The sequence below is a fragment of the Ostrea edulis genome, chromosome 4 (genome assembly GCF_947568905.1).
Source record: "Ostrea edulis chromosome 4, xbOstEdul1.1, whole genome shotgun sequence".
Classification (NCBI taxonomy): domain Eukaryota; kingdom Metazoa; phylum Mollusca; class Bivalvia; order Ostreida; family Ostreidae; genus Ostrea; species Ostrea edulis.
Genome location: NC_079167.1, coordinates 16,412,424 through 16,437,716, shown reverse-complemented (window position 1 = coordinate 16,437,716; position 25,293 = coordinate 16,412,424). Strand labels below are relative to the sequence as shown.

At 34.2% G+C, this 25,293-nt stretch overlaps 1 protein-coding gene and 1 long non-coding RNA gene across 4 annotated transcripts; one reads left to right on the top strand and one right to left on the bottom strand.

Annotated features, from left to right (window-relative positions):
* The first annotated feature begins 1,962 nt into the window (after nucleotides 1-1,962).
* On the top strand, nucleotides 1,963-23,601 carry LOC125668725 (tubulin polyglutamylase TTLL7-like). Of its 3 annotated transcripts, none has more exons than XM_048903096.2 (18): nucleotides 1,963-2,103; nucleotides 2,985-3,104; nucleotides 9,223-9,426; nucleotides 11,343-11,400; nucleotides 13,104-13,235; nucleotides 14,434-14,592; nucleotides 15,526-15,742; nucleotides 16,311-16,634; nucleotides 16,741-16,835; nucleotides 16,915-17,056; nucleotides 17,334-17,546; nucleotides 17,747-17,842; nucleotides 18,095-18,433; nucleotides 18,601-18,735; nucleotides 18,886-18,966; nucleotides 19,056-19,216; nucleotides 19,469-19,654; nucleotides 20,978-23,601. In XM_048903096.2, the coding sequence occupies exons 2-18, from the start codon at nucleotides 3,050-3,052 to the stop codon at nucleotides 21,090-21,092; spliced, it is 2,712 nt and encodes a 903-aa protein (XP_048759053.1). In that variant the 5' UTR covers nucleotides 1,963-2,103; nucleotides 2,985-3,049; the 3' UTR covers nucleotides 21,093-23,601. The 3 variants fall into 3 exon arrangements, with proteins under 3 accessions (XP_048759053.1, XP_048759052.1, XP_048759054.1); XM_048903095.2 differs by lacking the exon at nucleotides 1,963-2,103 and adding an exon at nucleotides 2,196-2,313; XM_048903097.2 differs by lacking the exon at nucleotides 1,963-2,103 and adding an exon at nucleotides 2,224-2,406.
* LOC125668744 (uncharacterized) lies at nucleotides 17,364-24,565 on the bottom strand. The gene is made up of 3 exons (XR_007367749.2): nucleotides 24,413-24,565; nucleotides 17,924-18,018; nucleotides 17,364-17,499 (listed from the first exon to the last, which is right to left on the bottom strand). It is a non-coding gene; the product is annotated as an uncharacterized LOC125668744 (long non-coding RNA).
* Between the last annotated feature and the right edge of the window lie 728 nt (nucleotides 24,566-25,293).

Sequence of the window (25,293 nt, the reverse complement as noted above, 5' to 3'; positions counted from 1 at the left end):
GTGTGTGTGTGTGTGTGTGTGTGTGTGTGTGTGTGTATTGCCTTTTGACAAATACACGTGTTGTATTTCATCATATCCGTCATAACTAAATCATTTCGTGTTGACTTGAGAAAATCTTTCAAGGTATAGTGAGCCATCTAAGTTTTTGAAAGTACGTGTGTATGAGATGATATACCTCGAATTTTTTCACACCGGCATATTGAATGGAACGCGTTATCTCTTCACACCGGCATATTGAATGGAACGCGTTATCTCTTCACACCGGCATATTGAATGGAACGCGTTATCTCTTCACACCGGCATATTGAATGGAACGCGTTATCTATTCACACCGGCATATTGAATGCGGCGCGTTATCTCTTCACACCGGCATATTGAATGCGGCGCGTTATCTCTTCACACCGGCATATTGAATGCGGCGCGTTATCTATTCACACCGGCATATTGAATGTGGCGCGTTATCTCTTCACACCGGCATATTGAATGGAACGCGTTATCTCTTCACACCGGCATATTGAATGGAACGCGTTATCTCTTCACACCGGCATATTGAATGGAACGCGTTATCTCTTCACACCGGCATATTGAATGGAACGCGTTATCTCTTCACACCGGCATATTGAATGGGGCGCGTTATCTCTTCACACCGGCATATTGAATGGAACGCGTTAGCGCTCCAGGGAATGTATGCTGGTGTAAAGAGGCTCAAGGTACACGTATATCGTAATACTAACCGTAACAGCTGAAAAATTTTCCTGTTTGTGTAGCGAGTATGTGAGCGGATCTAACATCTAATTTTAATTAGATTGTAATTATATATGAAATACTGATTGCAGACAAGATTTAAATTAACGAAATGAAATATACAATAAAATAGCCAAACTGCTTCACACATCTAAGGACAGTGCCAGTTTCAGAGACAGTGGATAATGATAATGTGTGAATAACCAATGAGGGTATTTTCTAAAGGGTTTACATTGAGTATTTTGGACTTTAGGGGTATGCAAGACATTGTTGACATGCTTAGAGAGATTTTCAACAAAAAAAATAATTAAATCAACTCGTGTATATGTAGCATATGGGTTATTCGGAGGGAGGGGGAAGCATCTGTGTACTGGACCCCATAATCTTTCTTCACTCGGTTCGACTTTATTTAACCATTATCAATAAGATCCATGCTCCTAAGATTAGCAGGCTACCCTGATCGATCCGCATCCCATCCTATGCAGTTTTGATCACATGGGTCATGATGGATGTGTGTAAAGAATCATTGATCAGTGCACTCAGGAGCAATCATCAAAAATCTTTGGTTGAGAAAAACTTGAATTTTATACAATATTATACACGAGAAAAAGAAGTCCATATATTGATTTACTCAGAAAAAGATCTGAGATATCCTCTTTTAGTAGAATTAGACTGAGTGCACATAAACTTGCAATAGAAAGTGGTAGATATATAATTCCACATCAATGAATGAAAGATGTTGTAATGCTCGCAATACTGGTGTGATTGAGGATGAAATTCATGTTCTTTTTCAATGTAAATCTTATTCCAAGCTAAGAAACACCTACCTTAGAAACATTTATAATATAACACAGAAAAATATTACTCTGGACAATGAAAGATACATGTTACAAATATATTTTAACAATGATATACATAAAGTCTTAAGAATTACAGTGAAATTTGTTAGAGACTGTTTTGAATACAGAAGTCAATTACTTACGACTACATAAAAATTATGTAAACATTATTTAATGATGTTCAATGGGCCTTTGCCAATTATTGTAATTGTGTTTGTGCCAATAAATATTTGTATTTGTAAATTTGTAAAGACTGATTTTAATTCGGAGTTAAATATTTCTTGAAGCAAAACAGATAGGAAACGAAAAAGTTAAGAAACAGATATATAGATGAACATATAGTGAAGTCATTTTGGCAATTTCGTCATTTCTTTGGTAATATTGCGGTGATTAGCGGTGATTCTATGTACCGGACTTTTCCGGAATAATTTACACTAGTTGGGGCTGAATGTTGTTTTCCGAATCGGTTAAGCTGAGTGGCCCTATACGGGTAATCAGTGTAGCAGAGTGAAATGGATGGGTAAATATTGCTGTTACTTGTAAACACAGAAATATGTTTACTTTATTTTGAAAATATGTACTGTAATGTAGCTATTGTTGCTAGGTAAAATAGAACTTGCGTTATCACGTGATCAAACAAATATGGCGCTGGTTTGACGGACACCTGCTATTGGATGCATATTTTGACTTTTTAAGAACGAAAATGAACTTAAGAATTCAAAAATGAAAGGTAAAATGATTAATTTTTTAGACAATGACTTTAAAAGTAGTGATTTGTCATCAATGCACAGCTGAAATCGGTACGAAGTCAATAACAACAAAGGTTAGATAATATTACTTGTAATGTCTACGTGATTAAACCGACCTTAAGGCTGTCATATGTAAAAGGTTAATAAGTAGATGTGCTAATTTGTTTACTCAGTGTTGATGAAACACCCAAACAATAATCATATCTTGAAAGAAATGTTGAAGATGAAGTGATGACCGGAAATTATGTATGATATATTCATGTATCTAATGTATTGGCATTCCTTTTATATACACTATATTACATATGTATCCATATTGTATTGGCACTCCTTTGCTAAATAAACTTTATTTCAGATTATCAATATTAGTCACATGCTCATTTATACTTAAAAATTGTTGGAAGTGAAAGATCATATAATCACAATTGTAGAACATATGGTGTATAATTTCTAAAAAGATATTGCAAAAAAAGTCCTTTTGATTATAATTTCAATGATTCAATGCACTCACAACTTATATCAAAGGATCAGGTCCAACATGTCTGGGTGTGTGTATCAAACCCACAACTTTCCAGTTATGAAGTGAAAACTTTACCAACTGTACGACAATTTTGGTGCTTATTCACACCATATTTTTTACATGTATTTTCAGGTTTGAAATGGCTTGAATTAACTTAGGTACTTAGAGATTTATAAGTGGACAAGACAGAAGACAAGATGCCAGGGGTTAAGCCTAGTGCTTCATTGACATCTCTTATGATGGACAAACAGGGTGAGAAAACTATTGATTTCATGAGGGTGACCGAAATGGCTATTGCCAGACTTGTTCCTTTGTGATTAATAAGTCTGTTATCTTGTTGTGACCTTGTCTCATATGCAAACTGTATCAGCTATTGCAGAACTTGTAACATGGAATTTATATGTAAGAATCTACCAAACATTTGAGTATGTGGTTTTGGTAAACTAACTGCAACTCTTGGAAACTTTTCTGTGTTAATTATTTAGATTATGAAGCATTGCAGTTCATCCCCTTATGTATTTTCAAAACTAGAATATTTTTTGTATTTTAATACATTCTACTTCCATTTCTGTCGGAATTCTCAGCCGTTAAATTAGACATACTGTATTTATTAAGATTCATATGCAGATTGTTCACAACTGCATCACATTCCTAAGGAAATTGTCTCAAGAACACAGTATAATCATGAAACACATGCTTTTTAATTCTGATTTTGTGAGCAAAGTCTTTTATGACTCATTGCATGACTATGACAAGATTTATGAAAAGATCATACTACATCAAAAGACTGATGTTGGATAAAAAAAAAATTGGAATGTAGAAGGGTGGGAGGAAATTTTGAGATGCGCTGTGCATCCTTTTGTTTTGGACATATTTGAGAAACTTTATTCCCATATTTTCCATTTGTGGAACATCATTTTATGTCATTGCAATAATTGGTATTATAGCCTGGTTTTCCATATAGCATAACGGTTTTTAAGATTTACATAAATGATTCCACATGAAAATAAATGCTGTTTGAAGCTAGACCAGTCAGTGTTTAGACCTGTAATATTTAGATTAAGTGTTTATTGTCATATTGTGTGTAAATGGTTGTACAGTCAGTGTTTAGACCTGTAATATTTAGATTAAGTGTTTATTGTCATATTGTGTGTAAATGGTTGTACAACATGATACCAAACACTATTTCCTTGATGTTCTTCAGAGTGTTACACTTAGTTTCCATATTGACATTGCTGCTTAGTGATAAGTTTTATTTTTGGCAAGGTTAAATGGTTGTCATAAGAAAGCAGCTATGTTATTGAATTATTATGTTTGTGAGCTGTTGATGAATATTACATCAGTACTCAGAATAATAAAGCAGTCATGGTATCTTTATGAATACACATGCAGATTGATCTGAGGGCAACATCCTTAGTTTTATCGCTATTTCTCAATATGATCAGATTGATCAATCCATCTTTGCATAGAAGTCGTACATTTGCCCTGTTGTGTGCTTGTTAGAGTGATCTGTGGTCAGACATAAGGACCAGTCTTGATGGTATTGAGTACTAGATATATAGCTCTCACACATTGTACTAAGGTTTCAATTTTTTCATATGAATGCTGGTATGAGCATAACAGGGACAAGGGTTTAGAAATTCAGCATAGACCGTGAATTAAACTATTAATTTAATTCTAAGAAATAAAAAATCAAAACAAACAACTGTACAGACATGCATGTATGGAGTCAATTTTGTAAACAAAATGTATCAATATTGGCCTACATCTTTGATGAATTGGTAGCAACTGTTAGGATTTTACTGTAACTTTCTCTGTAGGTGTCATGGAACATTTTTTCAGCACTTGGTAGACCAATCTGTTATGATCTTTTGAACATGCTTATGTAATGTTACTTTTAAAATCTATTGATTTTGGTATTCTGTTTTGGCCAATGCATGTGAGGCCAAAAAAGTGAAGGTGTGAGGATGACAGTGCAAAAGTGAAGATAATTGACAATGCACCACCAAATACTTTATAGTGTAAATATTATATATGTCAAAGATGCAAGGAAACATGAGATAAGATACAAAATACATGTACAAGGACAAAGAACCAAAAGTGTGAAGGAGGGAATTCACTAAAGTGAGGGAACTAATATGAAACCTCTCAACTTTGTTCCTTTGCCCTTGCAATTTGGACCTTTACCCTCGCATCTTTTCTCCTTTGCCTTCATAGCATCTGCAGGAAATCCTTCACACTAGAAATATGGAAGAGTTTTTAGTAGTTTAAAGGAGATGCCCTTAATTATACCCGCACTTTTTAAAGAAAGTTTGAGGATATTGTTACCCTGGTCCGTCTGTCACACTTTCTTCTTCCTCAGATTCCTCTTTTATTTTAAGTAGTAATCAAATAATCTTTTGGAATGTCATAGGTGGTGTGTAGTAGATGTGCAATAAGGTTTCAGAATTTTCAGTTTTACTCTGGGGGCAAAATGCCTAGGGTAAAAATATCTAAAAAAAGAAAATAACTCCACATTCATTTTATGCCATAGGAAAATAATCTTTTGGAAGATGATTTGTGGTGGTTTGTGGATGTGTGATAAGATTTAGTATTTTCATTTTCACCTAGGGGGCCAAATGGGGGTCGAAACCAATATTTTTCTACAAAAACCTGGTTCCCAGAACACCGCTTTCATTTTACGAAGTAGTCATATCATCTTCTGGAAGATGATTAGTGGTGTCCTGTAGATGTTGGAATTTTTATTTTCACTCTGGGCCCAAATGGGGGTAAAAACGCCTGGTTCCCAGAGCTCTTACAATTACACATATAGCCAAATCATCTTTTGGAAGATGATTGGTGGTGTACTGTAGATGTGTAGTAAGTTTGATGTAATAGATTTTGCATAAACTCGATCTTGCAAAAGTACATTTTAAATCATTGTTACATTAAAAAAATTCAAATTCAAACCTATGATTCACAGATTTATAGGTAACCCATATATCTAATAAACTACCCTGAATAGATATGAAACTTTAGAAGACCAAATAATATATTGCTGACCTTCTTTTATTCATATGTTACAAAACAAAGTGACATAGCTTGATGATGGCCAATACTACCTTGAGTAAAGTTTTACAATTCCTGGCATTTTTGCCATGTTTGCTAATCAATGTCACAAAATAAACACTATATGATAATAACGCCCTATATAACATTCTCACAGGCAGTTTACGATACTCTTGTTTTTGAAAGAGTGCTGGACCCCAAATTTGATAGTTTTCCAGACTTTTTGGTTATCCCTAGAGCTATTGTTTTGAAAATTCCTACATGAATGGGTTCTATGGGTTACAGATCTAATTTGACTTTGGGCTTTCTTGACCTGTTTTTGAAAGAGTTTTGGACATTGAAGTTAGCGGTGGGGCCCTTTTGTGATGCTTGCCATGATAACCAGTATGGATACCCTTTCTTTTAGTTTGATTGTTTCATTATAACTTGAATGACATGTGACAAGTCAGGCATGAGTTTATTGCCCCCCCCCCCCAAAAAAAGCGTTTTCACTTAGTGTATTGGTCCTTCATAAGTTTTCATCTTCCTCATAACAGGTAGCTGCAATGAAAAACCTGTGATAATTCATGGTGATTGCTAGCAATTGTGGTAAATAGAAAATATTTTACGTCAATTGACTCTTTGTATATGTGTATACTATAAATGTTGAAAGGATATCCCTGTTATTTGTGTGTTGATATATCATTAATTATAGGCTATTGAATGAATATTGGGAAGTATGCCTGCCCAACTTTGTTGTGCGGTAAACAGGACCAAACTTGTAAGGTCTTCTCCTGTGCACTGACGGAGCATAGTTCCTGATATTTAGTCAATAACCTCTTGGGTTTTTTAAAAAATGTTTTTTCCATATGTAATATTGGGGATCCAGGTTAGAATAGGTCCTCAGTATCCCTAAAGTGACTAAATGCACAGGTGCTTGTGGACAGGACTTCTGGTAACCCCCCCCCCCCCCCCTCTTGTATTCTTAAATGTTCGATTCCTTGGGTATTTCGGACGTATTTTTGATAAAATTTGTAACTTCAGAGTTTATATATTTCAATGGAATACACAAATCTCGCATAGAAACCGTTTTTGAAAATGTCATATCACCGATCATAATATATGAACATCCTTTGGATGAGACCGCAAAAACCGAGGTCCCGTGTCACAGCAGGTGTGACACGATGAAGATCCCTCCCTGCTCAAAGGCCATAAGCGCTGAGCATAGGCCTAAATTTTGCAGCCCTTCACCGGCAATGGTGACGTCTCCATATGAGTGAAAAATTCTGGAGAGGGACGTTAAACAACACGCACAATCAATCAATCATTCTAGAAGCAGACGAAATGTTCACATCCACTACCATTTGTAAACAGACACGACTACACAATCATTGAATTGTGTAAGCATGTGTGATGTCACAATTAAATTAAAATCGTCGTTACAATAGCATTTACAATTGGGATCAGTAAAAACCTGTATGCTGTCTACAGAATCTAAAGGAATAAATGTCAAAATTTGTAGTAACGTGTTAATTTCACCTAGAAATACAATACAAGGCAATGAATGAATCATAGGGAAACATTTATTTGGTGTAAATTATTACTATGCATGCGCATATCACTTCTATGTTTTTTGATAGTATTTGTTCAACTCATATCATTGACAAAATATGCCAATAATCAGAACTCCTAGCTGTTTGTGTTGGTATTAGAGTTTATAGACTTTAATGAAGTGCACCACCCCCTCCATCTCCTGTGTGGGATCTCCATTCAGTTACAGTTGTCTGATATCAATGTCTCAATGTAACTTTTGTTATGTTATTTGTTATCTTAGTCTGCATGGCAAACACAACTGTATGAATAATTAACTGTCCATTCGATAACTAGCTTCCCTTAAATCAATGAAAAAGAAAAGAATGCCCCATACATAACCTCAACTGGTTAGCACTCAATGATTTCCCATTTCGCAGGTAGAAGGGCTTTTAGATATCATTCAGGCTGTATTCAAGAAGGCCAAATATAATGGATTAACTCCCAATCGCAATATTTATTTAAATCAATAAGTTCAAAGCATGCAAGTACGCTTCACAATGATGGAAATTCTGCCACTTTAATGTTGGTGTATCATTGTCATTAAGTTTCGGGACGAACATTTTATCGTGTTTGATTAACACTGATGTGGTATTCCGGTAAGACATTTTTTTTTTTCAATGGTAAAACTTCAATTTAAAGGTTAATAAAGATGGCAGATAAAGGGCTCTATTGGAAAATGATTAAGTGATCAATTTAAGATTTGGAAATTTTTTTGCTGTATTCATGTTTAATCAGCAAATTTTAAAATTTAAAAACTTTCCGGTATTGTGCATGCCAGTTTTAATTATTTATTGTTATTTTTAATACATGTTGACTAGCTTTTGTTGGCCAGTGTCCATACGTTAATGTTATATGATACAGAGGCTTTTTGCAAAATCATTCTGAGAGGCCAAATAGTTTTATATTTCAATAATAACAATGAAATTGATGAGTGGAGAGTATATTATTAATATACATAAATAAAGATACAACAGAAATACATTGTTCTGAAGAAATTCTAATCATATAGAACAGCAGTTTATCTAATTGTGCCAGGCCAATTTAATTCACAAGAGTACGCATTGCGTCAAAGAAAACACTAATCCTTTGCAATAATGTTCATGCCCTATATTAATCCCAGCCACGTACTCTTAATCATAAGAATTATGTATTAAACTTCTCTACATTTAACTATGAATGAACAATGTCCAATCTGTCTTCTGTTAAAAATTTCATAAGGAACAGTGCAGAAAACCATCTCCAACCTCCTTTTGAGTTTGAGGCACTGCAGATTGAAGTAATTATTTAGAACTTCATAGAATTCCTGACACTGTGTTTGACCTTGATAATTCATTAAGCCACAGTCTGTACACTATATTGTTCATCTGTTATATAAACAAATTTAGAAAATGCAAGCCATGATCTGAAGTATTGAGAGCAATATACTACATGTATAAATGAAAATCACATTAAATCAATTTGTGAGAACTTCTTTTACTCGAATCGGTAAGGTTGCTTTGACACAAAAATAAGACTCGATCTTGTGAATAATTTTATACATATACATAGTAAGGAAAAATTTGGACCTTGAATTTAGAAATTACAGTATATTTTGCTAATAAATCCAACAAAGACAGGCTAAAATATGCCATTCAGAAAAAACAAAATCAACTAAAGTTGTACTGTAATATGAAAATGGGATATTGCTTTGAAGAAATGCTATTCAAAAGTTTATGAAAAGAAACTATAATCATTTATATGAACATTGTAGATGTGACCCTGACATCCTTAACGCAATATGCCCGCAGACCAGGCGCTACGCAGTCCTCCTTGTTACAGGGTGCCAGACAAGCACCGCCAGATGAGAAAAGAAATGTTGACAATGAAGACAAAAAGGCAGTACAGGCACCCAAAAAGAAACGCAAGAAAAAACATGGAATTACTGCCAACTTGAGTGGCACACGATATGAAGTCAGTAAGTAAAAACAATCACACTCCCTCTGTTTTGTCTCGTTTGGAATTTGAGAGAAAGGGGGTAAACGCTGACGTTAAACGTATAATTCATATAGGACAGTCTAACGTCATTGGTGAATGTAGGTTTTGATGAAATCAATATTTGTAAAGAATAAACAAGTTCTTATTTAAATGATCAATTAAAATGAAGTTTTTACTTTTTTTGGCAACAAAATATAGATACAGATTACAATCAGTGCTGAAATTGATCATCTGAACTTCTATCTGGGGAACAATTAACTTTGAATTATCTAATTTGTCTAAAGATATGTTGTTTTGAATTTCACCATATAGATGAATTTAATTGACTAATGATTTGTTTTAAACTTTTGTTTGTTTACATTTTCCATCCCTCCCTTGTAGGTTTTGAATTTTAGACCAGACATGAAACAGAATTAATTTCAGATTGCCTTAGCATGTATTTATGAGTTGATGAAATTCAGTCCATTTGTTTATTGATATCCAAAACCAAGATGTACTGATTATGAGCTAAAATGTATGATTATAATGAAAAAGCACAGTTCATTTAGAGATTTTGCTCTGTGAATTTACAAAAAAATCAAAGATAATAGTTTCCCTTTTTGGCATGCATAATATTTTAAAGTGCAACTTGATTAAAAATCTATGACCATGATGTACTTTTCAAAGTAGTTAGTACTTTATGATGTCACAAAGGGCATCATTACAGCCATTTTAATTTTCATTCAGAATAGCCAAATTAAATTGAAGTTATATTTTTCAAGCAAAATCTCCAATCTAATTTATGTGTTTATTCAAATAGAACTGTTATTGATGCTTAAACATGATTTAGTTTTTGTATTGAGTGCTCTTCTTTTGTAATAAATGTCAAATACAATATTTTCCTCATAAGAATCAAAAACTTAGCAAATTCATATGCTGTTTTATACCGCAATACTCTGTTGAAAAAAATACTTTATAGATATGTAAGAAACAAATTGTATTTTTGAAAATACCTGTGGGCATGAACTGCGCCGCTTTACGCTAGCATACTTAATCAAGTGTGTTAGTGCTTTAATGAAAAGTACGCCAATGTGAAACATTGCTGTTCATACTTTCATGTATTTTCAAAAATTAATTCATTTTTGATTTTGATTTGGTTACAATACACACTAGAGTAAATAAATTTTCCTGCCTGAAATCTAACTATTACAAAATCACTCTTTTATATAGTACTATACATTGTATCTAGTCAATAGCATGCAAGGTTAAATTTTTCACTTGATTGGAAATAAGAAAATACATACAGGCAATCATTTATTACTAGTCCGTGATCACCAACACAAATATCCTGAAAAGATTGTCAGGTTTTATTTATTGTCCCACTACAGAACTCCTTTTGTTTGCCTACCTCAGTGTTTCACTTTTTCTCTACGCTGATAAACCTAGATTTCATCCCCTATATGTCACTGACTTATACCTAATTGAATGCTGGACATAATTTCCAGTTATAATCAGAAACTAACTGTACCTTATTTATGTCTGTTTTCTGATTGAATTATGGGTGGATTCATTCCTCAAAGCCTCATATAAATCATCATGTGTCATGGTCAAAGGTAAAATTTGTAATGATAGGTCCATGGTCATTGGGCGAATGATTAGATACATGTTACATGAACACATTTCTTTTTTATGGGAAAGGGAATCTTGTAAAAAGCAAATTAAAACTTTCAAATATAAACATACTTCGATCAGTGTTTTCGTAAAAGGAACTACATACATATTGAGTAAGAATAAATCCCTAGATCAGAGCTGGGTAAAATCACTATTGATTTTGACTTCAGACAGTATAAATGATTTATATTTCTTCATGCATAATCTTATATGTGTGTAATAACGGAATGCTTTTAACTCTTTCAGTTCGTATTGTATGTGAAAAATGCAAATTTGATATTTGCAAGGAAGATGATCCAAACAGGTTAGTGAAATGCACTGAAATATATGAAAATATACGGTAAAAATGTTTCTTTTTTTTCCTTTTTTTTAAAACAATATTTTATTATGTATGAAACATAAATGGATTAGGCAGCAGGCTTGCAGCCTATATAAGCCTTCTCCAAGTAAAAAGGTAAACAGGTAAAAATGTTTAGGTTCATATCCTTGACCTTTTTTTTCAAGGTAACTTTAAAATATGAAGACACACTTTCATTGTTTCTTGTGTTTTATAGTTATGTTCCCCTATATTTTGAAGACAATACGTAAGTTACATGTATCTCACTAAACAAAAGTTTCAGCTGGGCAAAGCCAAGGCACAAAATGGTTGCTTGTGCTTTTTGCTGTTTTGTTGTCAGTCTCTTGGTATTATGTCATTTCGTCCAAGAATATGTTTCGCATCCACAGAAATGTACCTTAGTGAATGATGTGTTGATGCATTTGTAGAACAATATTTTTAAGCATTGATGTCATGTACAAAGAGATTTTGCAGTATCCAGTCCAACAGATCAGATATGCAATCAAGCCATTGCAGCAATAGTCAACAGTTCAGTTCAATTGTCCACTTGTGATTGTAAAGATGTCATCATTGGTATACTTGTGATTTGAACCAATTCTGATAAGGGAGTCAGAGTTGGAAATTCTGATATGCAGTATGCACAGAATATTAAGACTTGAAAGTGAAAGTAAGAAGGCACCGATACTGCAAAATCTCTGCTGCTGTAGCACAAATTTCACACTAAATGTGCCTAGTCTTTATTCAATATTTCCAAAATATTCTCACCTTTTTTCCCTGGTGAATTGTCATTTTCTTTGCAGTGATTGGAAAATTCAATTTAGATTTTTTAGCAAAAGGTTCAAGTGATCCTTTTTTATTGAAGATGGCTCCATATAATTCATCTGTTGTAAACTTTAATATCAACTTTTTCTTGAGAACCACGTAGCCAACCTTGGTACAAAGTTTCTTTAGGAAAGGGGATGGATGTAAATGCAAACAAAGGACTATGCCTCCTGAATAATGAAAGATTTTAAAAATAGGGAAAGGTGATATAAAAATCGTTTAGGGTGACTAGTTTAGAGGTGATTAACCTGATGTGCTGGGTTCCCTATATAGTATACAATGAAGTTTGTCTCTGGGACTAGAACGAGGCTACAATAGGGATACAATGTTTACAATGAAACATACTTAGGAAAGTTTTTTAAAAATCTTTTTGAACAACATGGTTAGAATTTGTCAAAACAGTATAGAAGCACCCTTATGTAGAATAGATGTGATTTTGTTTAAACCATGGGCCTGGGACAATGGTAGGACTACAATATATTGTAGGAATCCTTGCATGATAAGTAAGTCTTTAAAATCTTCTGATGTACAACAGGGATAGATCTGTAAAATTAATAATCAAGTATCTGTACATAGTATGACTCATAGGGCTAAAGCACCAGTAAAGGTCTTAAGATTTCTTGTAGGAATTGTCATAATAGCAACAAAATGTCAGAACAGTATGCCAGCATACAGTTAAATAATAAGTCTTACCTAAGTGTGGGTCCCCCATAATTAATACTCAAAAACTCTTAAAGTTCATATCTCTATGACAGCAACAGAAGGTTAGTGAGCATTGTGACTCATGGGCCTCTTGTAATTTTGCATAGTTTACCTGATATCTCATTTTACATCTTTTATTTTTACAGCTACCTCATTTGGAGTGACAGTTTTGTGTCTGCAGATAGAATCACAGAAATGAAACCATTTCAGAGAATCAACCACTTCCCTGGGATGGTGGAGGTGACCAGAAAGGACTGCCTGGCTCGTAACATGATGAAGTAAGCAGGAAAATCCCATTGTAAAGCACTGTTTACTTTGTAACATATGATTAAGCTAGAGGAAGAATCCCATTTTATATCTTTACATGGTAAAGTATGAGGGAAAATCTCACTGCATGTTAATATTTTGAGAGGTATAGGACTGGCTTGTTTGTCGATAGCCGAAGGCTCAAGCATTGAAAATGACAGGTGTCATTTTTTCTTGGATAAAAACATGATTTTCAAAAATTTATTTCAATAAATATGAACAAAAGACTGGCAGATTTGAACTCAGATCTTTTGGTCACTAACCCTATATTTTATCCACTAAGCTATGATTATAGACAAACAAACCCATCGATACAAACAATTTCACTAAACATTAAAATAGCCATCTTGTGATGTAGTGTTATAAAAAGTATAAGTCTTGGTGTAATAAGCTACCTTAAAGACAAGACTGTCAGGCTCATAGCATGATGAAGAATGTCAAGTGATGCAGAAAATCTAAAGGGGGGGATGTGAAAAGTAATGCAGAAAATCTAAAGGGGGGAAATGTGAAAAATGAAGTGGAAAATCTAAAGGGGGGAAATGTGAAAAGTGATGCAGAAAATCTAAAGGGGGGAAATGTGAAGTGATGCAGAAAATCTAAAGGGGGAAATGTGAAAAGTGATTCAGAAAATCTAAAGGGGTGTGTGTGAAAAGTGATGCAAAAAATCTAAAAGGGGGGGGGGGGGGGGAATGTGAAAAGTGATGCCAAAAATCTAAAGGGGGGGGGGGGGGGGGAATGTGAAAAGTGATGCCAAAAATCTTGAGGTGTATGAAAGGTATGTTAGCCAGGCTTGGATTTCTCAAAAAAATCTCAAACTTAAGTTTGAGTTATCTTTTATTTGAGCAGTCAAAATTTTAGTATAATCTCAGACCAAAAAGTCCAAGTATCGACTTAAGTTTTTTTCAAGACGTCCAGGCCAGGATGGGGCAATATCCCACAGTGTGTAAATGTCGTAAATGACAGGATGGATGAATTTAATGAATGGCTGAGATACTCTTTCTTTGACACATCCTACATAAATGGAGGACTCTGTTTTCAAAGTAAAATGAGCAGACAGGAGGAGTATCAGCTCACTGTTCTTTCTCTTGGTGTACTGTTAAGTTTCTAACATTTTCACTTTTATTTTTGGCATTTTATGCTCTGTAGTAAATATGACATTGTGTTCTTCAGGGTTCAAAGACACCATGCTGATGAGTTTAACTTTGTACCGAAGACCTGGATTCTACCAGCAGACCACAGCATGTTACTAAACTATGCAAAGGACCTCAAGGCCAAGAAAAAGTACAGAACATTCATCGTCAAGCCATCCAACGGGGCACAGGGACATGGGTAAGAGAGACTCATTGTGAGGAGTGACTTAAAATAAAATTCACAATAATTAAGCTGTAACAATCAATTCATTGGCTGGTTTGCATTCATCAAATAAATGTATACTTTATGATTTACTATCACTCTGTGTTAGCTGACAGATGCACAGATTGACAATACATTGCTATAATAACAATGTTATGTGTCATATTAAATTAAGATTTTCATGTTGATTTAAATTATGTAAATTACATCAGACATTGAAGAAAATAGAATTATAATTGACAAATTTATACAATATGAGGTGGTTTTTGTTAGTTTATGCATCAGAAACCATCAAGTGGTTTATTCAAAAGCTTTATTCCTTAAATGTTTTACTTTATTAACAAATAGGAATATTTATTTTTGCGTATTTTCCCCTTATATAACACTATACAATAGAGTCCTGTCTACATTGCATGAGTACAATTGGTCATTAAGCTATGTGATTTAACTATGACATCATCATCAAGCGTTAATCATTGACCTTGAATAAACTTGTTTCTATGATTCAGAATAAAACTGAGTTTCTACAAGACAAAATATTATTCCATATCAGTCTCAAATAATGATATAAGAAATAAGGTCTCATTTTTAAACATATACCGGTAGATACGATAAAGACACAGTTGGTATCCAATCAAATCTCAAATATAGGATTTGATCAGGTTGCCAACTATCTATAATCATACCTTATTTAACAAAACTTTTTTCATCTTTTTAAAAGATGATATAGATAGGTACCTGTCCAAAAATGTAAACATTTTAGAACATTATTTAAAATTTTGGCTTAAAGTCTAGATAAATAATCACTTTCATACTTGGAAATTTAAATAATATAAGTCTGCTTTTCTATAGATACAGGTGTGTTACTGAAATTTTTGGAAGCTCGGATCTACTTTTCTTGCATTTCAGTATACAGTTATACAAAAATGCTGAGAAGATACCACCATCTGAACATTTTATTGTGCAAGAATACATTGACAAACCCCTACTTTTGGAGGGCTACAAATTTGATCTGCGCATCTATGTACTTGTGACCTCGTGTGATCCTTTGCGGATTTTCATATTCAATGATGGACTTGTCAGGATGAGTACAGACAAGTACATTAATCCGTCGGATGGAAACTTGGTAAGTTTTGCAAAAATTCTCAAATTTCTTTTTATTAGCGTGTAGAATATTTTCTATTGACAATTAAACTTAGGGAATTCTGGGAACTAAACACATATGTATTATTACTACAGTAACTTGATCCAAAGAGTTAGATCACGTCAAGTTTGATCTGATGATCTGCCCCTGTCAACAAGAAGTGATCAAACTCTTTGGATCCAGTTACTGTAGCAATGATTGATTTATCATATACCTCCTTGTGTATTTTTAAGTACACATTTATATGATAATGAATTATTCCTAATTAGGAAAAAGACAAACATACAGTGAAATTAGTTTTTGTGTACAGTTTTATCTGTGACGTTAACATTTTCCACAAAAACGTGTGATGTCATTAGTTTCAGACAGACACAGTTTGGAATCAGATAACTCTGTGAATTTAACAGTGTCAAAATATGGAATATTGATGGGTAAATGATAAAAACTTTGATAAGAGGACTAAATATCAGAATTGATGTTTTCTGTCTATTTGATGTACAGCTAGAGCAGCCTATAAGTATGTTGTCATGGGTAAAATATTGTTTTTCAGAGTAATCTGTACATGCATCTGACAAATTATTCTGTGAACAAACACAATGAATACTACCAGAAGGGTGACTCTGTGGACACAGGAAGTAAGCGATCTATCCGATACTTCAATGACTATCTACGTAAAAATGACTATGATATTGTGTTGTTATGGCGACGTATCTATGATATGGTGGTGAAAACCTTGCTAGTGGCCCACCCCCACCTACTGCATGCCTACCGAATGTGTCGGCCTGGTGCTCCAGCTGGCAGTGACAGCGTTTGTTTTGAGGTGCTGGGATTTGATGTGCTGATTGACAGGAAGCTAAACCCCTGGCTGTTAGAGGTAAAATTCCATGCATTATATACTGGAAAAATTCTTTTGTCTGTACAATATGAAAATTATTTTAATGCAAATCAACATATTTTGGACAAGCATTTTCATCTTTCAGATCAACAGATCCCCAAGTTTTGGTACAGATGAAAAAATTGACTTTGACATAAAATCAGCCCTCATAGAAGATACTATTCGCCTGCTGAATATCAAGTAAGTGTAACACTTTAGACAAATGATTTGCTGCCTCGATCTTTTTTAAGTAATAATGGTGGTTGTCCTCACTTTGCAGGCTGAGTGATAAGAGAAGGAACTATTTTGCCCAGAAAGCTGAGGCCCAGAAGAGATTATTTCGCACGACCAAACGTAATGAGGCTGACATGACTGAACTAGAGAAAAAGAAGCAGAGCATTGAAAAAAGGAGAGAGGAGCTGGTAAGTTTTACTAAGTCTTACAACTTGCTAGAATATATTTACTAAAATGTTCCTCAAGCTTTCATTTATGCAGCTGGCTCAGCCTATATACTGGTAGACCTCTTCCTTGAAGCTTTAACTCATAAAAATAGTCAACTTTTGTGGGGTTTTTTTAATTGGAGAATTTTTTATGCAGTTACATTTTCAAAAAAATTATTAAAATTTTAACCTGATACATGCACTCTAATACATATATCAGTTGTAACTTGTTAGTTTATCTTTGTGAATGTCCTTCCAGAAAGAGCATTTAGCAAGAGTGAGAAAGGCCACAGCAAGAGAGGATTTCGAAAACAGGAATGCTGGGAGATTTCGCAGAATATTTCCTTCAGAAGACAAGCTGAAGCAACAGAAATACGTCAACATCATGTCTTCCATCTTTGGAATTGTTATGTCTGGGCGGGCCCCTGCAATGCAGAAAGAGATTCAGAAAGTGTACAACAACCAATGGAGGGTCAGTTTGGCATCAGTCATCATTTTTACTATATACATATACATGAAGATCAAGTTGTTTTTACAAATGATATTTTCAACATAGGAACAGCATCAAAAAGAATGCTCTTACAGTATGTAGCTTATTTTTTATGAAGACTAGGGAATTTTATGTCCAAAATAATTGCACTATTCATGCAAGTTTCTCTGCATATATCTCAGGAGGAGGACATCTTGGACATGATTGCTGAGTGTGAGGCAGATGATAAAGATGGAAAACTGACCTCTGGTGGAAGCAAGATTCCAAGAGGACCCAAGGTAAAAAGTGATGATAATGCAGAGGACAGACAATATACTCAATATAATTATATTGCATTATTGAGGTAGAACAATACAGACCTGTGTAAATTTGCCTTTAATTAAAGCAGTCAAATTCTGTCCCTGTTTTCTTGAAAGAGATGGAAAGGATGGATATTGATGTGATGTTGATTTCTCTATCAAGAATAAAGAGAAAGAATCATTGTATGAGTTAGTAGGGTTTTTAAAGTATCTCTGTTTGACAACTTGTAGCCTTTGTCCAGCATGCCAATCAGTGTCCGAAGTCCTCCTACTGAGGATGAGTTTGATGAGGAGGAGGAGGAAGAGGAGGCAGAGTATACCTCACCACCAGGGTCCCCCAACATGAACAGGCGAGAGAGCCGGCCCCCCTCCACTAAATCTCGCCCTGGCTCTCTGCGACCAGATAGCCGTGTCAGTAATGATGCTTCTAGTCTTTGTAATTCCCGACCTAATTCAGGCGTGTCCAGTATGAGGTCAAGGCCGGTCAGCAATATGTCTGCCTTGAACTCAAGGTCAAAGTCATTGTCTAGACTACATGGGAAGCAGTCTGTTTTACAAAGATCCATCATTGTAAGTATGAATCAGTGTACTTTTTGCATATATCTTATGTAAGTCTAAGAAGTTCTTGGGTTTTTTAAAAAAGTTTTAGTCAAAACTTTAGGAACTGCTTTAACTTTAGTATTTGAATTCAGTACTGCCAGATGTGACGTATTCTAACTTATCATGGGCTTATTCAGGATGATAATTTCCTCATCACTGTGGTAAAAGAGCGAGAGGATGAGTTGACAAAGAAGACTCTTCTGGCTCTGAGTGACATGAGAATCAAATTCCCAGGTAAAACCGATCAAGAGGCAGAGCTGATCTTGGATACGGTGAGTTGTTTATCTAGTATGGTCAAGTTGTATTAATAGAAATTGAAATATCAGATCATTAGAAATATCTAGATGGTATCTCAGTAAATGTTTATTCATTAAAATTAATTCAGTAAAAAATTAAAATGGAAATGATATGAATGATTCCAGCTTCATGAAAACTGGAAGTTCCACAAACCAAGGATTGCTTCCTACTGGCTAGTCAAGTTGGACTCAATTAAAAGAAGAAAGGTATTGAATATGGTGCTTGTCAGCTTTTTATTACTTGTACAATTTAATTTGAATATAATGAATTTAATTCTAATCTTATTAATCCCTAGGTGATAGATATAGTTCGTTCCAATGTACGTGCTGTGCTTCAGAGAATCTGGCGCATCAGTGATGTGGATAACCTTCGGTTGTATAGGATTTTTACGCGTGTGTTTAATCGTCTGCTGTGGAGTCATGGACAGGGACTGTGGAACTGCTTCTCCACCACAAGGTACCTTTTATAGTACTCACATTGCTAATTCTAATTCTGTGCAATTACTGTAAGCTTGAAAATTTATATGCACCATTAGTGTCGAGATATAGTATTATTGATGGGTTTCTTTACACGAATCTCATACTCGAGATTTACTACTCTGAATATTTCCAAACTACGTTTTGAGAAGTTCACTATCAAAATATGGCAAGGAACTTTGATAGATCTTGTGTAGTACCAATCACTAATGAATTTTTCTTTGCTTTTCAGTCAAAATGGAAGCTGGGAGACCATATTTAGCAAGAGCTCTGAAAACATTTGTGAGAATGAGTTCAACTGTTGCAGGCGTATTGTGCAGTTGTGTCGTGATTGTTTGCTGATTGTCTACCAGTTTGCTGCTGAAGCAAAGTCATCCAGTCAGCAGAATTCAGAGAACTCTGAGCTGAGTTCTGCTGGGTATGTATCTCACTTCATTGTAGAATGTTTACTTGTTAGCTTAATTGCATATTTTTTTTATTTTTACCTGTGTATGTATTTTTAACTTTTATGTCCATCAGATGGGACATTAAAGGGTGTCCCCTTTCAAGGATCGCCCCTTAAATTGGCACGCAAAGATTGTTTCCCTGAGTTTTGAAAAAGAATAGACTCACTGGGGGCTGTCAGGGAAACTTTAACACTCGCAACCAAACATATTTCAATTGGTTAATCACTGTAAAATGGCTGAAATATTGCCAAAACGGCGTAAAATCGTAATCAATCAATCAATCTTTTCTTGATATGAGAATGCAGAGCTGTGTTCTGATTTCAAAATTGTCTCCCTTTTATAGTAGAGTGGACTTTGTTTACAATGAGATTGGATAAAGTGAGACATTGCTAAGATAGCGATAAGGACTTTGATAAAAATTATAGTTTTAATGAGATTGGTTATAAGAAATTCTACTTGTAACGAGGTGGAATTCATTCCTCTTTCATGAAAATTAATATTGATTGTAACTAGATGACCATTTGGCATGAATGGTTAATGGCCTGTATTCTAAACAAAGTAAATGTCATATTATGTCCTGTGTATCATACCCATGCATGCATAAAATTGATTTTGGTAATCAAAGGTGTGAAATTTGTAAGGATTTTGTTTAAGTGTACATAAGTCAGTTTAATTCATGAACTCAAAGAGGATTAAAACTATTTGAGATACCAAAGCTGAAATAAATAACAAAGTTGCAAAAGAAGTAAAAACCCAAAACATGAAATCACAGACAATTTTTAAAAACACCTTAAAAATGTGACGGAACTGAAACAGGATGGAAAACAATTTCATAATGGAGAGCTTGCAATAATGAGGAAATTCATACAAGATCTATTTTGTATTAACACCTGCTCTGTTATCTTGTACATTCAAATTAGTATTTTAAATATGATTATGGCTATAACAAACTCCAGATATAATATAAGATTTTGTTCATGTCCCCTGAACCTCATTGTAACACAAAGTCCACTGTACAGCGGATTGTCAAGTCTTAAGGCTGTATAAATTACACATTTACACTGTAGTGTACAACACTCTTCTCTGTACAGCGGATTGTCAAGTTTTAAGACTGTATAAATTACACATTTACACTTTAGTGTACAACACCCTTCTCTGTACAGCGGATTGTCAAGTTTTAAGGCTGTATAAATTACACATTTACACTGTAGTGTACAAAACCCTTCTCTGGGGGAAACCAGAGGCTGTAACTGCTCTTGCTGTGACTTAATAATCATTTAATTTTTTTTCTTCAGAACTCTGTCCTCTAGAGACAAATCGTCCTCTACTCTAGTGGCCCCTCTCAATACGCAGACTATGAGCCAACGATACTCCAAGCTATACCCCCGGGCCGACACCACCGCCACATGATCAACTGACTAGCTATTTCCTCATTTTGTGCAATCACTTCTCAGAACAGTTCCACATTTAATGACTGTTAACCACCATGTTGTGCTTGCTAATTGTTGGAAGTAATTTATTAAGCTACATTAATGACTTGGAAACTTTTATCAAGAGACTGCAGGAATTTTTAATGCTTTGTTGTTTTTATCTTTTTTAAAGACTTATTTGACTAAATTTGTCACTAAAATTCAAATGCTGTTGCATTTAAGGCATTTTATGATCTATAGACATCTCTTCTGGACTTGGATAAGATACCTTACAAAATCATTGTTATGGTCTGTTCGTATACCACATGTCTTTAAGCTATTCTTATAGTTTGTCTTTACAGGTACATGTACTTCATTACAAAACAAAAAAGTATTTACAATTTCATTCTGTTATTGATGTAAACAATAACCTTCATGCATTTTAACATATATATATGTACACAATATTTAATGCAAGAATAGAACATATATATTTATATGTGTAGGATACAGTGTAATTCAGTTTCTTTCTGTAGTACATAATTAAATCTATCATTCAAACATGTACAATGGTACCTTGATTTCCTGTTTATGTTTTAGGTTATAAATTTTCTTTGGAGCTTACCATGTAATACAGTAGCATTCTTATTAAAAGTAGACGCTAAGCTCTTATTAATTGCCAAAAGTGTATAAAAATACTCTGATGTGAATTTCTGATATTTTTGTCCACTTTACACGCTGGGAGAAAACTGAAATTTCAAACTAAATGTGTATAACTTTGATATAAAAAATGTGTACATGTACTTGTAATTTATTAGGAATTTTGTTGCACATGTACATATTTCTTGACAAATAAGAATGCAAACATAAAGATTCCTAAATTATTCCAAAAATGATTTAAAACTAGTCACTTCACTAAGGCCAATTCAACTTAATTGATAGATTATCATCCCAGCCCGCCCCTTAAAAATCGGACTGCCCCAAATTTTTTTATTTTGCGAAACTTGCGATTTCCAGAAAATTTTCATGCCCGACTCCAGTATAGCAAAGTGAAAAGCTATGTGAACGGTGAAGAAAATAGATATATCATATATGTATGGTTTTCTGAATTTCTCACGTTCTAACGAGCGTAAATCTTGAAAAGGTTTGGTATCTTTCTGTGTTTGAAATTAAAGCTTAACCTGGAATCGTCTGTGAAATAAGCATAAATTGATATCCATCTAGCATTTATGGTTAAATGACGCACTTCTGTTGACAAAATATTTTCTCAGAAAATAAAAATAAAAAAATAAAATCCTCCCACCCGCCCCATACTTTTTGGTGACTGTGGATGATAATCTACTAATTAAGTTGAATTGGCCTAAGATACAGAAATGTATATGTTCTTGTGTCTTTGTAATATCCCTTGTGTGGCTAACTGTGTAAGGGGATCAGAGAATCTTATTTTAATTAGATTAGATACAGCTATGGACTATTCTGTTGCATTTTTTAAATGTACATTTAAGATGCCAGGAATATTGGATTCATTCTTATTCTACACAAGTCTGTCCATAATATGATAAATATACAAGTTTGGCAACAAATTTGACAGTCTATTAAGACATGTTGTCCGTGTAACCTCATCAATTTGCAATCATGAGCACAAATCACATGCCTCTGTAATCGTAGTTTATAATATTGATATAATGAAAATAAATATCCAAATTCTTTCTGAAGTATCAACTTAGACTTACTTTAGATTGCAACATTTTTAGTAAATTTTCACAGGATCATATATAAACCATTAAATATTGTCTTTGTATCTGTGTAATATTGTCATGATTTTGTTAAGTAGGATATGAATTTATGAAATTTAACAGTATTAAAGGGGATTATTCTGATGCTGCCCAATAACTAATATATTATTCAAAAATAAGATACCCGTCCTTGGTACTCCAGATGCTGATGAAGTGCTATGTTTGTGCCAATTTTAGACCTGTTGTTTTTTAACATTTCTGAACAAGTATATATATCCAACTACATCAATTACAATATCTTAGAAATCCTCTACACCAAATTTGTTGTAGGTTTTTAGTGAAGTGGGCGTATTTGTTGCCTATAATGTTAATCTTTATCAAAGAGCTGTGATATTCACTGTATTTGTGATCTTTTAAATATGTTTTCTGTGAGGTCTCATTCTTTCTTAAATATTTTAAAAGAAGCTATTTATAGTATTCTTTGCATGCATTTTGTGATTTTACACAAGATTTCATCTATTTAAAAGTGTTTGCATTGTATCAATGTTTTGTTACTGTTTTCTGATAGCTTGGAGAATGTTGTCAATGAAAGCAAAAGATCAAAGCCATGGTACACAAGTGTTGAAAGTGGGTGTACTTTGTTTGAAGAATTTGGGCTCACTTTGTTTGCTTATATCAAACATACTGAATATTTGGATTCGTGTATTTCCATTGTTAATTGTGACATTAGTCATACAGACTTACACCTCATTAATAAATATTTATGACAAATATTTTGGTGGGTTTGTATTTTTTATCTGTCATGGTGTTACAGTCCATGTTGGGGTCTGTGTCCATTTTGTCATTATACCCCCCTGCAACAAGTTGTAGGGGGGGGGGGGGGGGGAGTATACTGGAATCGGGTTGTCCGTCTGTCTGTCTGTCCGTCTGTAGACGCAATGGTTTCCGGGCTCTAAAGCATTATCCTTTCCACCTACCGTCACCATATCATACATATGGACTACCCATGGGATGAAGATGTTCCCTATCGATTTTGGGGTCAAAAGGTCAAAGGTCACGCGCACTGGACATCGAAGTAGCAATATGGTTTCCGGGCTCTAAAGCGTTATCCTTTCCACCTACAGTCACCATATCATACATATGGACTACCCATGGGATGAAGATGTTCCCTATCGATTTTGGGGTCCAAAGGTCACGTGCACTGGACATCGAAGTAGCAATATGGTTTGGTTTGTCATGCCATTTGTTTTTTACACTCAGAAAAGAGGTAGTTTATACCTATTACCAACACCCTTTGGGAGATTGGGGTAAGCGGGGGGTATTCTTAGTGAGCATTGCTCACAGTACCTCTTGTTTATTTTGGTGCAACATTGTATTTCTTACTATTTACGTGCATTTCTTACTATTCAAGCTTGGAGGAACTATTGAAACACATACTTTAGCATATAGAAACATTAGATTTCAGTTTTTAGATATTTACCTCCTCATGATAAATGTTACAATTTAGGTTTCTCTTGCCAATCTTGTTAAACAACTTTGAGAATGCATGCAGAAATCAAATCTTTCGTGACTTTGACCGACTTACCTCCCTTTTCATACAATTGACACAAGAGTTTGCTGAGCTGTGAGTAAACTGAATTTTCTTCTGAAAGAGAGATCTAATAATCTAATAGCCTGAAAATACCTCATAAGCACATTATGCACGTGGATGGAATGACACAATGATATAGCTCATGGCTAAATTAAGCTATTCATAAATCGATTGGTCAATTCATGGTGTGCCAGTATTCCCTGCATACTTAAGAGAAAATTTGTAATTTATAGTGTATGGTATGATAAGAAAATTTGTAGTTTATGGTGTAATGAAAAAAATCGCAATTACCACAGTTATATTTATGTATGATGCTGACAATGCTAGTACACTTATAGTTATGTATAATGCTGACAATGCTAGTACACTTGGTGTTTGTAATGTACTGGTAATAATCACTGGAGAAGACTTTGATTTATTGATATGGCTTATTTCTCACCAAAGGTATAGGCATTATTTAAAAAGTTTCAGAGGACTAGCCACGTCAACAGTCTTAAAATCTTGCAACAATGAAGAGTGTTTCTCTAGTCATAGGAGATAGGATAATTAACTCTGTAATGTGGCATCATTAGATTTCATGGGGGTGCAGTTTTAATGTTTTAATTATCATATGAATTTCAAAGCATAATGAAGTACACAATCTATATAGTATGTTTCAATTTTTAGAAACTACATCCCTGAAATTACATCCCAAGGAAACTGTAAACTCTTGACAATCCATGAAAAGTTGCCCTCATGACTTTAATTGATTCCACGGTTTACATTTTCTTGTAATGCAGGTGAACGTCATCTCCCCTACGTCGTAGTACGATGACAACAAAATCATTCTTTTGTATTTAGATCAGAGGAGAAAATGTCTAGTTCTACGATATATC

What these genes read in the sequence shown, in the direction of transcription:
- LOC125668725 (XM_048903096.2), top strand. Translation starts at nt 3,050, where the DNA reads ATGCCAGGGGTTAAGCCTAGTGCTTCATTGACATCTCTTATGATGGAC. An exon ending in ATCCGTCGGATGGAAACTTG is followed by an intron (nt 15,743 to 16,310) that starts GTAAGTTTTGCA and finishes ATTGTTTTTCAG; the next exon opens with AGTAATCTGTACATGCATCT. An exon ending in CAGAGCTGATCTTGGATACG is followed by an intron (nt 18,736 to 18,885) that starts GTGAGTTGTTTA and finishes GAATGATTCCAG; the next exon opens with CTTCATGAAAACTGGAAGTT.